Source organism: Tasmannia lanceolata, unplaced genomic scaffold, assembly GCF_043159265.1.
Source record: "Tasmannia lanceolata isolate RefF3 unplaced genomic scaffold, GAP_Taslan_0.1 ptg000015l, whole genome shotgun sequence".
Classification (NCBI taxonomy): domain Eukaryota; kingdom Viridiplantae; phylum Streptophyta; class Magnoliopsida; order Canellales; family Winteraceae; genus Tasmannia; species Tasmannia lanceolata.
This window is the reverse complement of record NW_027518692.1, coordinates 28,577,495-28,594,751: the sequence shown is the minus strand read 5'-3', so window position 1 is coordinate 28,594,751 and position 17,257 is coordinate 28,577,495. Positions and strand designations below refer to the sequence as shown.

The 17,257-nt window shown below is 38.1% G+C and overlaps 1 protein-coding gene across 1 annotated transcript; it reads left to right on the top strand.

Moving 5' to 3' along the window:
* Window positions 1-5,206: 5,206 nt before the first annotated feature.
* On the top strand, window positions 5,207-16,167 carry LOC143846109 (uncharacterized). The gene is made up of 10 exons (XM_077354526.1): window positions 5,207-6,035; window positions 6,123-6,217; window positions 6,793-6,860; window positions 6,960-7,003; window positions 7,262-7,339; window positions 7,448-7,601; window positions 14,868-15,020; window positions 15,109-15,222; window positions 15,684-15,749; window positions 15,823-16,167. The coding sequence occupies exons 1-10, from the start codon at window positions 5,752-5,754 to the stop codon at window positions 15,919-15,921; spliced, it is 1,155 nt and encodes a 384-aa protein (XP_077210641.1). The 5' UTR covers window positions 5,207-5,751; the 3' UTR covers window positions 15,922-16,167.
* Window positions 16,168-17,257: the final 1,090 nt, after the last annotated feature.

Here is a 17,257-nt window from a genome sequence, read left to right as displayed (position 1 = left end):
GTGTGGCCCAAACTGGTACCAAACGAATAAAGAAATCCAAACACTGCTCAGAACAATTGCAAAAGTGGGTAACTTTGGGGTGAACCAGAAAGGTTTGAGTAGACTCAAAGTTTTCTTTTCCATTTCCTTTCCATTTGTCACTTCATTTACATTTCCTCTTCTTTTCATAGAAAGCAACTGAATCGGACGGATCCAAAGAGAATTGGTATTAATACCTCATAGTAGAGTCATTTTCTACACAAATTGGTTTGACTAATTTGATTTGTATTAACTTTTTTACGCCTCACTCTTAATTTTAATGATGCTTATAACTGCCCCACCTCACAAAAAAGTGACGAGGAAAGCCTCTATTCATGTGATCATGTCTAGGAAACAAACACCAAACGCTATAAATGTTTCCATAGACAAGGACAAGACCCTTACATTTATACACTGAGAATGACTCTTGGTAAGCTTCGAGACGTGACATGAAGAACCTGTATATCCATACACGAGGCTTCAACATAGTAATGAATCTCTAGTACTCCATGTTTCCATGGAAAGAGACGAGAACTCTTTTAAATTATTCAGTGTTCTCTTGCCAAACTACACAAATGAGGCCCACTCTCAAATAACAAAACAAAATTTCTTCCAAAAGTTAGACATAATACCATGAGGGATTTAGTAGGCAATTTGGTGAAAGCCATTTTGTGGCTGCCTTTTGCTCAGAAGACGGTAGGGGCAGGAGGGTAATTTCACTGCTTGGATCCTTTTAGAAATGGGAAACCGCCTCAAGAGATAAACTTGGAATGAGATATTCCATGAAAGAGTCCTAGAAAGGCAAGATTCTTTAGGCTTGGGACTCCGGTCAATAAAAAGGATACAAACTTAAAGGGGCCGCATCTGACTTAAGTATTGGAGAGTTCCCCTCAGTGTCCAGCTCCATCCCTCATTTCCATGGGTTTCTATGTGTGCAAGTCGTTCTTCTAGAGCCATTTCAGCACGGGCTCTCTTTCGAGAGTCCGTCCATATTTAAGTGCAACAGTTCTCATTGACTCAAAGAATGGGACCCGCATTGTGTTTTAATCTCCATATCAAAACGAGTGGGTCCCATTTCTTTTAGAAAATGAGGGCATCTGATAGTTAGCAATATTATTTTTGGCCAGGGTTAACCTACGTCCATTGCTTGTGTTGGTTCATAGTATTATCCAGTACGTGTTCCAAAAAGCAAATGCAGGGCAAATCCAAGTCGACTCGGTGTGGCCCAACCATGTATTCTGTAGACACTGTCCTTAGAAAGGTTGTCATAAGGAGTTTTGATTTGACTTGATAGGACAAGATGCATACTCGAACAGGAACTCGGCCAGGCAGAGGTGAGTTGAGGTGAGTCAAGTATATACGCAATAATTTTTACCTTCTTACCTTCTAAACTAGAACTTTTATCTTCTCAATATCAAAACTTGAGTGGGGTCCTTGATCATCGGAACAAAGGATCAATGGTTTATGTTAAAGTTTAAAGATTGAACAGTTTATATGGTGCTGATCAGGTTCCGATCAGATCCACTAGGAGTGTCCATCAAAGTTTTATATTCATATACATGGAAGATAATATGAAACATAGAATATGTTAATCAAAATTCTACCCTACTTAACATTCAAACTGTCTTGGGGTCTTTTCATAAAAAAAAAACAAGAGGCACTTTTCAAATATTTTTTTGTTAGGAGGGGAAAGCACGTCCTAAACGTGGAAAAGGCTAATGGTTGGCCCCTTCTTTTAATATCCATTTACTACTGAGAAATGATATATTTGCCACCTTTTCTACCACGGGCCACCCCTTTTAGTGTAAAAAGAGTAGTTGTAAATACACTAGGGGGCGAATATATCACTTCCATTACTACATATCATCTTTCTATCTATTTCAACGATAACATCATACATGATAAATAACAAGAGGCCATGCCATATTCATGTATGTATGCTTGGAGAGGGATAAACATGTACATTCGCGTCGGTGTTTGTGTTACTTCGGATTAATCCTTGTATTAGAATATAAATATAGAGGTTTTTTTGCAAAAGAAGTATTCTACTTTGCCTTGTTTGCAAAAGAAGTATTATACTTTGACAATTTACAAATAGATTCGTCACTTCTAGGGAATTTTGCAAATCAGGTCATGCCCTAAATTTGTTACCTGCATACATTTTTTGGCTCATAAAAGACCAAAATGTCCAAATATATGTGAAAAGATGAATATTACCTTGTAAAAATATCAAATTACCTTGTGATGCTCGTATCAAAGCATGAGGTGTAAAATAATGGGCCTCACCGTATGCGTAGACTCAAATAGATACCGTGAGACCGACGCTATCAAAGAATGAGGTCAAATGATGGCCCCCACTAGATGCATAGTTTTGAGTTGAGCTAGTGGGACCCACCCTATCAAATCATTAAAGGGACCCCACCCATCAAAACATGAGGTGTAAAATGGTGGGCCCCACCCTAATGCATGGTTTGAGTTGAGTTTGTGAAACCCATCACATCAAAACATATCTTTTGAGTGTCACGAGTATTTTGGTATTTTTCAGAGCTAATTTTTGTCTTTTCACGTAGATGAACATTTTGTTTCTTTTAATAGTAAAAGGGAAATGATTTAAGCTCTCCAATGTTTTGATAAACATGCGCTCCACATGTTTGTCATGTAGTATTTAAAGGTCTTTAAGAGCCTTTTGAGAACCGTAATATTCCTCTGATAGCCCTTTAAATACTACACGACAGAAGTTGGAGCGCATGTTTATCAAAACATTGGAGTGCAGAAATCATTTCCCAAAAATCTACCATAGGTATTTTGGCCACAAGATTATGGGATTTACAAGATTCACTCAAATGTGACAACACAATTTGCAACAGGGCTGCGCCCTCCTTATAACGTGATTTAAAGTCAAAAAGCATCAAAGTTGCCCACTTTTCACGTCAAATCACGTTACAAGCTGAGCGCATTAGTAAGGCAGAGGGAGTGAAAATATCATCTCCATTTGTAAATTGTCAAACTAGAAGCACTTTTTTGAAAATAAAGCAAAGTAGAAGACTTCTTTACTTGTCTATTATTATTTAACCTGCTTTCAAAAGCTACACAATTCCCAAAAACCTCTCAATAGCCAATTTAGAAGAAAAAAGACAAGGTGAGTTCGTCTCCTTATCAAATATGGTAGTGCAACTATCAGTTGCCTATATTATATATTTAGGTAAATGATAACCGCACTCCCTTCTTTAATTAATACACTCTTCTCTTTACATTATATTTTTTCAAGGAAGTGATTTTTCACCCTCTTTTCTTCCTCAAGCTACCACTCTAGTGTATTTATGACTAATCTTTTTATACTAGTGATATATTCACTATCTTCTTTTCTTCCTGTAGCCGCACCTCTAGTGTATTTATGACTTCTCTTTTTAAAATTCAATCCTTTTCCTAAGCGTTGATCCCCTATTTATATTCGGGTTGGAAAAGGACTGGAACAGGGCCACAATCCATTCAGACGCCCAACTTTTTAGGCATTTTCAGGCGTGATGATGGTCAGTGGTGTCCGATGGGAACATATCTACCTAGGTGGTTTTTGAGGAGGGGTGAGTGATGGGGTCCGAACTCAGCACTGATGGGTCCGAACTCAGCAACCAATTGGCTGCTGACACGTGGCCCTCACAGGGACTACTGCAAAGCCAACACCTGTCCCTGCTAGGAGTGACACCTGGACCAATCATGGACTTCCACCTGCCCCTCCTAGGTATGAGACCTGGTCCATACAGGGGCCACCACCTGTCCTTGACAGGTGGCTCAGAATCACTATAAATAGCCTTCACTTGTGCTAAGGTGAGGGATCTGAAATCAAAACCCTAAGCCTTTTGCTCTGACATTGCTCTGCACTCCTGCTCATACTGACTTGAGTGTCGAAGCGCCCGTCCGGAGCACCACTCCGGGTTGGTCCTCTGACCCTTTCTCTTCTTGTCTGTGCCCTTGTGCAGCGCAGGACTCCCCTAGCCTTTCAGGTGTGACTTGCAAGATCAGCCCTTCAGGCCCAGATCAGCGCTTCCGGCCCTACCATAACCTGTTACCAATTTTAGACCTAACAGTGAGGTCCATGAAGGTGGAGTTCGGCTGTCCAGGTACCATTCGATTCAGACTCTCTTGAGGACTTTGCCTTTGGGATTTGAACGCTCAGGAAGTGGCTTTCTTGGTTCTATTTTTTTGTACAAAATGAGGTGCTTACACTTACATATGGGTGGGCATGATCTTAAAAGCAGAAATAACATGCAAATCCATAGAGAGCCTGCTAGCTTTCAAGTTTATATTTGCTTTAGAAATGCAGGTACTATTGAGTTTGAAACAAAGTATGGGCCTTGAAGGAAATTTCTTAAATACCGAAATTTGATCGATATTTTCACGTGACAATTGTACGAGTATACATTCATTTATTAAAAAATAAGTAGCATATTCTTTAATAAATTAATAATTAATGAAGGTGGGCCTGTTGGGTTTTACTTTCGAGACCCAAAGTTGAAATACTCTGGTGTGCCTATTAAGAGTCAGCTCCTGGGCCATAATTGTTAAACTTAGACGGGCTGGGCCTTAACAAGCCCATTTGGGTGTTGGACATAAATGGATCACCCAAATAATGTGGCCCCCACTGTAGTTTAAGCTAGTGTGTAGATAACTTATCTACACATATGTGTAGGAAACGTTTTCTCTTATACATAGAGAAAACGGTTCCTACACATATGTGTAAAGAGTTCTCTACACACTAGCTTAAAATACAGTGGGGCCCACATTGTTTGGGTGATCCAAGCCATCCATTTTAAAGGTCCTCACATAGATAGGGTGTCTACAAAAAATCAGATCCATAGGATCATCCCAACCCTATGATTTGTGGAGGTAAAATGGATGTTTTTAAACCTTCACAAATTAGTCAATTTTTTGCCTCTACAGTTCGAATGGTTAGGATGATCCTATGGATCTGATTTTTTATGGACACCCTATCTATGTGAGGGCCTTAAAAATGAATGGTTTGGATCACCCAAATAATGTGGCCCCCACTGTAGTTTAAGCTAGTGTGCAGATGACTTATCTACACATATGTGTTGGAAACGTTTTCTCATGTACGTATGTGTTTGTGATAGATGTGATCAACATAGTGGAATGAATGTAGGGAAGGATGGAGAGTTTAATCCTAGGTATGGGAGTCTCTGTATAAGTTTTATGGTTCTGCTGCTTTTGCCCCCCTTTTGGGGTCTAAAGTCTCAACTTCCCTTGCCAAAAGTATAAAAAAGAAAAACTGTACAGAGAACAAAGGAATGCATCATTTTATCCTTTCTCCTTCTATTTGGAACAAGCAATCCCTCTCCTTCTCCTCTTAAAAAAAAAAAAAAAAAAAAAAACAAACACGAGAGACCCGGTTTCTCCTTTTCTAACTCTTCTTCCTCTTATAGCGCCCGTTTAAGCGCTTTCCTTTTTGTGGGCACCTTTCCTTGTGAATTTTTTTAGGGTTTTGAAACTTGGGTCTGGTTCTGTTTCTCTTTGGAACTGTCTGATCGCTCTCCTCTCTATATCAGAGCCTTTTTAAAGCTCTTTTCCATTTCTGGGTACCTCTCCTTTTTTATTTTTCTAGGGTTTTGTAACTTGTGTCGGTCTCAATTTCTCTCATTTTTATCTTCTTTTCCTTTCTGGCCACCTTGCCTGAGTTTTTCTAGGGTTTTGATCATTTGTGTCTCTATTTGCTTCTTTATGACGACTTCTATAAAGAACAACTACTTGCCTCCTTCACTAGTTTCAAATCTTCAACAAGTTCTCATAAGTAGGAAAGGAGACAGTGAAGAAGAACACTCGAAATCTGAACAATCAGAAGGTTCAAATTCAATTGAGACAGATTCAGTGAAAGACAGTTCAAATTCAAAACCAATTGTTCTTTTGACAAATGGGGATGGAATCGAATCGCCTGGCCTTACAATCCTCGTAGATGCCCTGGTCCGTGAAGGGCAATGCAATGTTCATGTGTGCGCGCCTCAATCGTAGGGCTTTCCTTACTTTTTATTTTATTTTATTTTTCAATTTGGGTGTCTAGAGTTCTTATTTTTTTCTGGGTCTTATGGATGAAGGGATAAATCGGTTTCGGGGCACTCGATTACGCTTGGTAGGACACTTGAAGTGAGCTCTGCTGAAGTTAATGGCGCCATGGCTTATGAAGTTTCTGGTATAATCACCTTCCTGCAGAATTTTTATTTTACGCCTTGTTTGGATTGCAAGAAAAACATTACTGATGAAAATTTTCTCTTGGGATTTTTTTTTCATTCCATGATTTAGAGGGAAATGATATGATCATAAATTGAAGGTCACTCTTGAGTAAAAATTGAATAGGGTTGGTTCAAGTTATCTTTCTTTGTGTATAAAAAAAGTAGCGACTTTTAGAAATATTTTTCCATTCTACATTTTCCATAAGATTCCTGCAATCCAAACAGGGACTTATTATTGTATCTTGTGTTTTAGATAACCTGGAACTGTTTTATCTTGGATCAGGATATTGGATTGCCGGGATTATAATAAGAATGAATTTTTTTTGGTTGATTCTGTAGGGACTTTTTGGTTAATTCCACTGCTAATTTGCCGAAATTTTCTATTTTTTTGTGTGTTTCTGATAACCTGGACCTGGTTTATCACTAATTAGAATACTGCTTGCTAAATTAGAATTTTGGATCAGTTTTTTTTTTTTTTTTAAATGTAAATAGTTTTTACTCTTTGATTAATTTTGGGATGTTGATTGATGAATAGGAACTCCTGCCGACTGCGTCTCTTTAGCTCTCTCTGGAGCATTGTTCTCTTGGTCGAAGCCTGCCCTGGTATGGTTTGTACATAACTGCAAAAGAAAGGATAGTTAGCAGCTAACTATGTGTTATTTCTATTGTGATGGTGATATATGACTGTGATTTAACATCCAGGTAATCAGTGGAATTAACAAGGGAGCAAGTTGTGGTCATCACCTGTAAGTATGAAAGGTCCTTTGTTGCTTCACATAGTACAAGTTTTTGCTTCCATAGATTGATAGAAGTTCAGTGTAGAATCTACTCCTTTAATTTTGCATTTGCGTCATTGTAATCTGTTTTTTATTTTTTATTTTTTAGTACCATTGTGTGTTTATTATTTTAATCTCTATGTAGTCCTAATCTGTGGTGCATTTGCCTCCTGCTTGTTTCGTTTTTGTATGTTTTCCCCTTGTCTTATTATATTAAAATTCATGCAGCTTCTACTCAGGTGCTGTTGCCGGAGCTAGAGAAGCTTTAATCTGTGGTGTACCTTCTCTATCAATTTCGTTGAATTGGTGAATTGAAATCTCCTTGTTAATGCCTAATTTTTTTTATATTTTCATGTAATTTCTATATATGTATGTATATGTATCTGTGATGGATTTGTTTGAACCTCTTGTTAGGAAGAAGGATGAAAACCGCGAAAGTGATTTCAAGGATGCGGTTGATGTTTGTCTACCATTGATACATGCTGCGATCAGGGATATCGAGAAGGACATTTTCCCTAAAAGCTGTTCACTGACTATAGAAGTTCCTACATGTCCTTCTACAAACAAGGTTTTTTTTCTTTCGGCTCTTCTATTCCAGATTTTATTGGCAATGTTGAAAATATATTTGGACATCCATCATACATAGGTCCAATTTTGTTGGCTGATTGTTATGTTATGGTCAACATATACACTTATGTACTTAAGTTCATTTTAATGTTACCTTACCTTTTGCAACAATGTAGCTATACTTTATTTTTTTGTCGTCATTTAAATCTCATTGAAATTTTGCTTGTTTATATTCTGAGCATGTTTATATCTTGACAAGTTTATATTCAATGTACTGTTAAAATAATTTTCTTTACATTTTTTAAGAATGCCCCTTCTCTAAGAGCCAAAAAAAAGTTGGAGGGGGGCTTTGCTTTATAATATAGTATAGATATGGTTATATTTATTTATGATATTCGTGTCTTTGTATGCGATTGTTACTTTTTCTACTGTTCATTATTATATGTGAAAGGCATATGAAAAAATGCATCCAATCATCCAAAATTTCAACCATGTTTAATTTATGTCTATCTATAGGAGTTCATTCATAGGCATGAAAGGTCCGAAGAATTTCTAGTGAAAAATTGCCGCTAATCGTCCAAATGTTCAATCACGTATAATTTGTGTCTATCTATAGGAATTCATTCACAGGCGTGAAAGTTCTGAAGAGTTCCTAGTGCCGAGGAGATGAGAGCGGGCAGAAAATTTATTTGCATGGTTGTGGAACATGGATGGGGGCTGGGTTTTAGAAAATTCAGGCTTTTCTTCTTCCCTCTTAGGCCATATGATTTGTTGAACACGAGAAAGAAATCCACCTCTTAGGTTTTTGTTTAAGATGGGAGACGTAGTCGAGGTTGTTAGCCATTAATGCATTATAGCTTGGAAAGAGGTCGGTGCAACTGACATAGAATAATAATCACACATTTCAAACTTATTCAAACCTAAACAAAACCAAACTAATACCTCAATCGAAGACAAGAAAGAGAGCAGGATATGTTCTGCCTCAAAGAGAGCAACGTAGAAAAGAGTAAAACTTCTTGCATTAAACTTTCATTTTCGTAATTAACCGATATCTCCCTAAAAAAGTGGCTTTCATCACATAAATAGACTAATTTAATCTCCAGAACACTTTTCTTCCTAGACGCAAAAATTCTAGATCTTTACTACACACTTTCTAACTTTAAAACGCTTTTGAAACAGTCCTAAACAAACCCAATTCTCCTGTTATATTACTTTCTAGTTTAAACTATTTCTAGTTAAAATTCACAACAGAAACTCTAGAGGCTTTAAATGTTCCCATCCTTTTCCAAAATACGGACTTTCTAAAACACAATAAAACTATCACAAAAATACAACTAAAAATCACCAAAACTCATAAAAAATCTCCTTTAAGGCCATCCTTCCTTCTCCTATTTCTGGTTTGAAGGACCTATGGGTATCCGTTGCATCAAAGTTACTTATCCTAATCTTTTTATTTTTGTTTATGTTGAATACTGGTACGATTGTGATGCTTAAACTGCTGATATCATTGAGTTACTGGACTTGTGAAAATTTAGTAAATGTATTATTAAAACATTATTTTCTCCATACCAATCAGCAGAAGAAAAAAACATTGTTTTGTCCATACCAATCAACAAAAGGAAAAAGCATCATGTCGATTCCTGGTTCGATTGTGATTCTTAAAGTCCTGATATCATTGAATTCATGGACTTGTGAAAAGTTAGTATTAAAACATTGTTTTGTCCATAGTACCAATCAACATAAGAAAAAACATTGTTTTGTCCATAAAGGATGGGTAACTATCAGCCAACATTTAAAAAATTCACTATTTTTGACTACTTGGATGGATTTTGTGGGGCTCTTTCATTGTGACGGGATGTTAATAGGGAGGTTCCTTTTGGATTTTTTTTTTCCATGTTAAACAAACGTTGAATGTCTAAATTTCCATGCATGAGGGGTGACTAGTGATGTTTGGTTGAATAATACGTAAGATGCCTCGTTTTATTCTTACATCTTTTGATCATGGATGGCCGGGACACAAATCTTGTAAACATGGTAAGGAGTTTTCAGTGGACTTGGAATTATTATTTAAATGATTGATTTTTTGGGATCTTATTCTAGTGGAGTACAATATGTTAGGAGGTTGAAGTTGATCAGGGAGGGTTTAGTTTTATGTGGTTAGTATGAATTTTTTTAACCCTACTACTTAATGATAATTTATCAGTTGTTTTACTTATGTTGAAGCATTAGTGGAAAGTTTTGAATGTTCAATGATTGTCTCAAATGGGGTTGAATCCTTTGTATTTATATTTTCCTCACAAACAATTTCTAAACTAAAAAGAAAACTAGGAGGTTTCCAATTTGCATATTAGACTGGCGTGTGATTAGATGAATGGTTATTTTGGTATCAAGGCCCAAGAACTACTTCAATGGGATTCTTCATGATGATGTGTAAATTTATTTCTTTGTTGCTACTTTTAAATTTAAGTGGTGATTTGCACCCTGTTACAAAAGTAAGGCAAATCATCGTCTTAGATTGGCCCCAATTTTTTCCATTTGTTGAGGGAAACCCATTCAATGTTCTTTGATGATTATGGAATATTTGTCTTTGTTGATTTTAGGGTTCTCCATGTCTATAGGGAAGCATGTTATGTCATAGATTGGTTACCGAATATTTGTTTAGAGGTTCCCAAATTCCCATTCCCACCTCTTACTATAGGTTTTATTTTTGCATGAACCCTGATGAGCTTCTAATGAGGGCTATGGTGGGAAACAAGTTTTTTTATGTGTAGGAGTGTGGAGCGGGGTTTAGGGAAAGCTGTGGTGGGAAACAACCAAGAATAAAAGAAGATATGTTTGACGAGATTATTGATGACGAGGGGGAGGGAGATTGTGTGCTCTTACATTCTTAGGTCAGCCAATGATCTTGCTGACAAGCTTGCTAAATTGGGAGTGTTGTGATCCCTTGTGTATGCCAAGCCTTTGTTGCCCAATTATAATTCGTTGTAATCTTTTTCTTTTTTAATATAGTTGTTATCTTCTGCTTCTTCTTCTTCAAAAAGGAGACCTATGCTTGGATAATACCGGGAATATAGGAGATGTTTATATTTAGAAAGGAGGAGGGGGAATGGGTGGTGGATGATGATTTCTTTGCAGCAAAGTATTTTTCTAAAATTTCTCCCTCAACTCGTGTACCCAACATGTAATCCCACATAGATCGTCATGAAGAGACAAAAACCAGATGGAGTGGAGTGTTAAGCTTACTTTCCTGTGTTAGCTCAGTTATCTGGTTTTTCAGATAATGGAGATCGGTTAACGCACACATAGAAAGATCTACTAATCTATTTATACTTATACATGGAATGCTTTGTAGGTGGTCCATGACACGGTTTAACTTTGAGTAGGGTAAGGTTCCCCCTCAAAAAAGGAAAAACGGGACAGGACACTCATTTGCATATGGCAAAGTCAGCACTTGCACTTTGAGGGTGGTTTCCCCATCGGACAAGGTGGTCTACTTTCGTAACCTTGAGGCGGTATCTTCCTTCAGGTTTAAAGGGTTTCTTACCCTTAAACTTCCTTTTCCAGTGGGGTTTCCACCTCAGCCATTTTACTTTCGACTTCTATTAGTTTAGTAGTGCTAAGCTTACTTTGCTGTGTTAGCTCAGATATCTGGTTTTTCAGATAGTGGAGATTGGTTAACGCACACATAGAAAGATCTGCTAATCTATTTAAAACACACAAATCAGACCACTCTGAGAATCACTTGGCTAATATACTAAATCCACTAGATGTCATATCTGTTGGAAAACTACAAAGGTTCTTTTTAGCCTTTATCTTTCCAAGTAACTGTGCGATGGCTGTCCCGAGTTGTTTCGGTAACACTGTCGCAAAAACCCTGAGGAGACTCAGTGTTCTGTCCGCCTTTGATCCATGGATGAGGGTTTTCATCATAGATAGCGATGCCTATGCCTTTGCAGGGGTTCTGCTTGGCTTTACTTCTTCAACAACCTTTGGGTTATCCATTATGAGGTTCCAAAAGGCAGCAACATTTCGTTGCATAGTTCCTTTCAGGAACTCATACGCTCCTTGTTTTCCTAAGTGAGAATAAATCAGGAGAGTTAGACAGTTGGCTGCTGCCCAATCGTCTATGATCTTTTCTGGCTTAACACTTCTAAACTAATAGAAGTCGAAAGTAAAATGGTTGAGTTATCTAAAAAAGATTACTCTTGGAAAGGACCACTCCACAGTCTAAGGTATTTAAAAGAATATCCACTTAATAGACAAAAGGATAGACATGGTTCTTCTGGATCTGCGTGCGTGGCCAGAGAAGAAATGGTTTTATCTTCGCCCTGAAAATCTGAAGACTCTGGCACCTAGAAGGCCTTCCTTTCAAAGTGAGGGCGGCATTGGGACCAACAATCCGAGAGAATAGCTGGATAGATTGGTGTTTGGAGATAATAACTGCACCCCCAGAATGGATAGATGAAGATGTCCGTGGATTCAGTGATTTTAGTTACAGTTACCACCTCGCATGACAGCATAGATTTCATGGACGATTACAATCTTGGGATTGGGTGTGTGTGCGTGGGTGTGGTTGTGGGTGGGTAGGGGTGGGTGCGCGCGCGGGATCCATTTCCTTGCAAATTCCAAATCTCAGCCCATTCTTAAAACAAGAAAGGATTTGTCTTGCATCCTCAAAAGTCTCACACCAAATAGACAACTCATCAAACTTTCTCATTTAATCGGTGGCAGACAAGTTATCTTGCCAGAAGGTAACCATCTGATCATAGAGCTCATCTTGAGAGTCAAATGGTAAGTACTTGGCTTTGAGATGTGTTAACTAACCAACTTCTCTAAAAGCTTAAGCTGTTGGAGAAAGGCGTTATTTATCTTTTATACTTTAACACTCCCCCGCATGTTTGGCCCACTTGGCAAACCATGTGGTCCCACTTTGGGCCAACCATCGCATGTGAATTTTTGCTATCCGGGAGGTTTGAACTCGAGACCTTTGGCTCTGATACAGTGATACCATGTTAACTAACCAACTTCTCTAAAAGCTTACGCTGTTGGAGAAAGGCGTTATTTATCTTTTATACTTTAACAAGATGCATTCTCATCTCCTTCCAAAGGGTAAGAGGCGGTTGCCCTAACTTGTGTTGTTTCCTCTCCAGCTTTCTCCACCATACTTTGGCATGCCCTACCAATTTCATCCTAGCAACTCTGACCCTCCGGTCTTCTGTCATGTCATCTCAGTCGAAATATCCTTAATAGAAGATATATATCACCGCCAAAGTCGGGAACATGTACACACACTTTCTTTGTGATATCTCCCATGGAATCAACATAGTTAGGTCTGCCCCATAACAACATCTCATCTATCTCATCACTCAAGGTGACTAAGGGTACCTGATTCCTTACTCGTGCAGTCCTAACCATAGTTGCCGGAAACTCCTTGGGCGGGTGTGAAACCCGTTTCCCATAAAACGCGTTTCTCGCGGTTGGGAAACTCGTTTCCCCTAAAGTGAGGGAAACACGTTTCAGAAACGTTTCCAAAATATGATACAAAATTGGAGAAATGTTTTTGAAACACATGGGAAACATATGGAAAACTTATGTAAATAATGTGTAAACGTGTGAATGACACATGCAACACTCGTAGAAAGTGCATATGAAACGTTTAGGAAACATGTGTGGAACGTTCGAAAATCATTTTGGAAAAAACACATCATTTCCTAAGACGTTTCTCCTACGATTTTCTATTGTTTCTCGTTTCTCGTTTCCCCTGTATCTTTTTTCATACGTTTCCCCTTCCCCTTTCACGTTTCGTTTCCTGAATTCTTTTCCCACCCTGGTAACTATGGTCCTAACAATCGTCCTAGGGTTTGGTATAGGTGGTTGATCTTCTTTCTGGTTGGCCAAAAATTCAACAGGCTTTGCATTTCTTTGCGTGTCAAAATCTCCAAGCTCTTCAGCTGCAGCATTCCCTTGAGTAGAGGAGTTTCTTCCCTCCCTCAAGCGCATCTCAAGGGTGTCGAACCTCTCTACCATATTATTAAGTATATCATCTCACTGTGATAGCTTAATGAGTAAACCATCTCTTTTGCTATCAGTGAGTCTCTCCTTGTAAGCCCTTCTGCCGCTTCTAATTACCATAGGAGAATTCTAGGCTCTGATACCAGTTGATATAGGGATGGTTGGGGGGAAATTGACTTGATTACTGCTGATTTTAATCACAGTTGTAGGGTTAAGGTATACAAGACTAAGGTTTGGGGTTTAATAGAAGGTAATGATGTAATGGAATAAAACAAAGGTTTTTAGGAGGTTGGGGAATTGGTTAGGTAGACTGTAAGCGTCAATAGGAGGGGCTTTTATGACGATTTTGGGACTGATGATTGATTTGGGAATTGTTATGAACTATGACAGATTTTGGACTGATATAGTTGGACTAAGTTGTGATGGACAAAATTATGGTGCTCAACTGAATGAGGTTGATTTATGATGATCAGGGGAGTGAAAGGGAATTTGGACTGTATGTGAAGGCTAGGAATTTTGTAACTTTTGGGACTGATGGCTGACTGGGAGTGGGTAGATTAAAGATAACCAAAATGGTAAGGAGGAGGGTTAGGGTGGTCGATACTCTATAGTTGGAAAGGGTTTTGGGTGATTGGTTTGGGATGTAGGACTGGTAGATAAAGGGTTTGGATTATTATGCCATCTATGCCAGATCAAGAAAGAGGACTGGTTTATGAGTTTTTCTGGGATTTGTGAACAGTTTGGAGATCGATGAAAGAGGAATTGGTTTATGGCTGTTGATTTAGAATATGGACTGTGGGTGGGACTGTTTCTTGAATCTGTGAACAAATCAAGCACTGGATGAAAATCTAGAGGAAAAGAGAAATGAGAGAAAGAAAATAGATGGAAAGAAACAAGGGGAAAAAAGGAAAGAAAGAGAGGGAAAAGGAAGAGCGGTCATTTGTCACCTAAGCCCTTTTTTTTTTTGGAAATATTGCCACCTACGCTTGATATGTCATTTTATGGTGTCTCTCTTTCTATGCACTTACTTTCCAACGTGAGTACAACACCTAATTTTAATGTCCTAGCAACTAAAAAGCTCGTTCAGACATACTATTTGCACGCTCATCAATCTTTGGATAGCACACATCAGTCTATAGTATATTGTTTTTGTGATCAAAATCTTTTCCTTGATATCTTCCTAATATTCTATGTCCCTATCCCGCTTATCGGTGCTGTTTCATGATAAAGTTGCATTCAATTCTTGCTTTGACAGGGCTTCAAAGTCACCAAGCGAAGTCTGTGGAGGCTTGTTCCAAGCTGGCAAGCTGTCTCCACAAACAGACACTCTTCTGCTACTCATTTCATGTCCAACCAACAAAGCCTTGGCCTTCAGCTTGCACAGCTCAGCCGAGATGCCTCTGCAGCTGTGAGTATTTTATTACTTGTTGCCCTTCATATTCTAGAATCTAAGATGCATATCTGAGTTCGTCCTCAAAAGAATTTATGTCTTCCAGGGGGCAGCACGGCGCCTTAATGCGCAAAGGAAGACTGTAGAGATAGAATCGATTGGCGAAGCAGGAAAAGCTGATGCTCAACGAGGAACTGTCAAAAAATGCTTTCATGTAGAGGTAATTACTTGCCAACCATTGCCATCCATTTGAACGCTTGAACTTCAAAATCTGTAAAAACCTGCAGGAATTGTCTCTCTTTACCATGAACACTGTTTTATATGGTGTAAGCCCGTGTAGTCTAGTATTTTTCAGAGTAATATATGGCTTTCACCATTAGATTATCCAATACCGTCCATTTGATGGGCCACAACGTAAGTATGTTGCTCCCAAAATATCATTTCCAGAGGATGATCCTAGTTCTACGATCTATAGTGGAACAGATATAAGTCGTAAATAAGTTGTACAGTACTTTTTGAAAAATACTGGACTATATTGGCTTACACCATATTGAAAATTGTAAAGAGATATCTTATACTATAAACATATTATGGCTCTTTGCTGTAAAAGTTTCAATCATTTAGTGAAGGGATGGAGAAATCAGATAAAGTTCTGAGCAAACACATTTGTTTTAATTGCAGTTCCTGGATAAGGAGCAAGATGATATGGACGAGGATCTTGATTTCAAGGCTGTTGAGAATGGCTTTGTGAGTTATACATCTTTTCTCTTGAAATTTCTCTTCTTCAGTGGCTGATTCTTGTATTTTGTATGATGTGCAGGTAGCAATAACTCCTCTCTGCTTGCCTTCACATGTTGAGTCAGAAATGCAGACCTTAACATCAGACTGGCTTGCTGCTGCTCTTACGGGAGCGGGATAAGCTTCCTTGGATCATCTTGGTTTGTAATTTGTATAGAATTGGTGCGCCCCTTTGTTTCGATTGTTGTGAACATATGTTAGTTTCTGATTTTTTCTTGTTTTTTGTTCTTATCTTTTAAAAGAAAATTTGTTCTTCAGTCATTTTTCTCTATTTCTTTTTTGTATTTTAAGAAATTCATGTTTCTGCCCATTAACGTAACTCTTGGCAGCTGTATAATGTCTGCCTCTTTATCACTCATGCTTGTTATCTGGTGGCTGAGAAACCTCTGGTTTGAAGACTAATTTTTTTTCTTTGGGTGTTGGGATGTCTTTTTGTAGAAGCTGATAAATTTATTTATGCAATTGAAGATGATCATTTCTGAATTATTTGATTCTCTGAACTTTTTTGCTACCCACCATCCTATCTGTCTACCAAAACTGCCAGAGGCAATCAAAATCAATCACGCGAAGCTAGATGCTTCGAATCTGCAGGCATCCTCAATTTCGTAGAGGATTAGATGGATTAGAGCATGATTTTCTATGTGGATTTGCACATTTAAGTGGAAATCAAAGAGGAAACACAGGTAAAGAAAGCATGAGTTGTGATGGATGAGAAGAACAGAGAATCATTGTTGTGTGGTTGCACTGCTGTGCAGTCCAAATGATTCATCCCTCTCGTCTGTGATGGTTCTGCCTCGTCAGATATTCATTCTAGTATCTGAAGCAGGAATATAATCAAGAAATACCAGGCCAAAAAAGTACATGCATGGATAACGATCTAAGACATGGCCCGACAATGGAAGCTCAGGTATGGAACTATTAAAATGTTTTAACCATGTGCCCCACTATCTTATGATCCTGATTGGATGTTTTTGAGATTTGCTAATCACAGGATTACACTTATTATTTTCTTTTTACTGATCTATTTCTTCTATTACTTTTTTAAGTCAGTTTAATCTAACACTTATTACCAACGAGCAGATTTCAAAATTTCTGTCCTCTACCAAGACATTGTCTTGAAATTTTAATCATGTGCGTGTGCTCCTCTTCAGGAAAGGAAGAAAATGATAATATATTATTATGTAGAGCAGACTGAAGTGTCTTAACAAAGATTTTTTTTAATGCATTTGTGTAGGAAAAGTTATCCTTGTGTTCGAAAAGTTCCATGATTTACTGCATGTTGCAAAGGTTTTTGAATACTTTTTCCTTAGACAGTTTCCGTGGTTCATTACCCCCCTTTTTAGGTAAAACTTATTTCAGGTAAAACTGTCTAAGGTTTTGTTACTTTAAGAAAAGCACAGATATCCAGATCCTCCAAATCAAGGGACCAGACAATGTTGACTTGTGGGGCACACCTG

Coding starts and splice junctions, on each gene's coding strand:
- LOC143846109 (XM_077354526.1), top strand. CDS start 5,752: ATGACGACTTCTATAAAGAACAACTACTTGCCTCCTTCACTAGTTTCA. Junction 15,021..15,108: donor GCCGAGATGCCTCTGCAGCT/GTGAGTATTTTA, acceptor TATGTCTTCCAG/GGGGCAGCACGGCGCCTTAA. Junction 15,750..15,822: donor AGGCTGTTGAGAATGGCTTT/GTGAGTTATACA, acceptor TATGATGTGCAG/GTAGCAATAACTCCTCTCTG.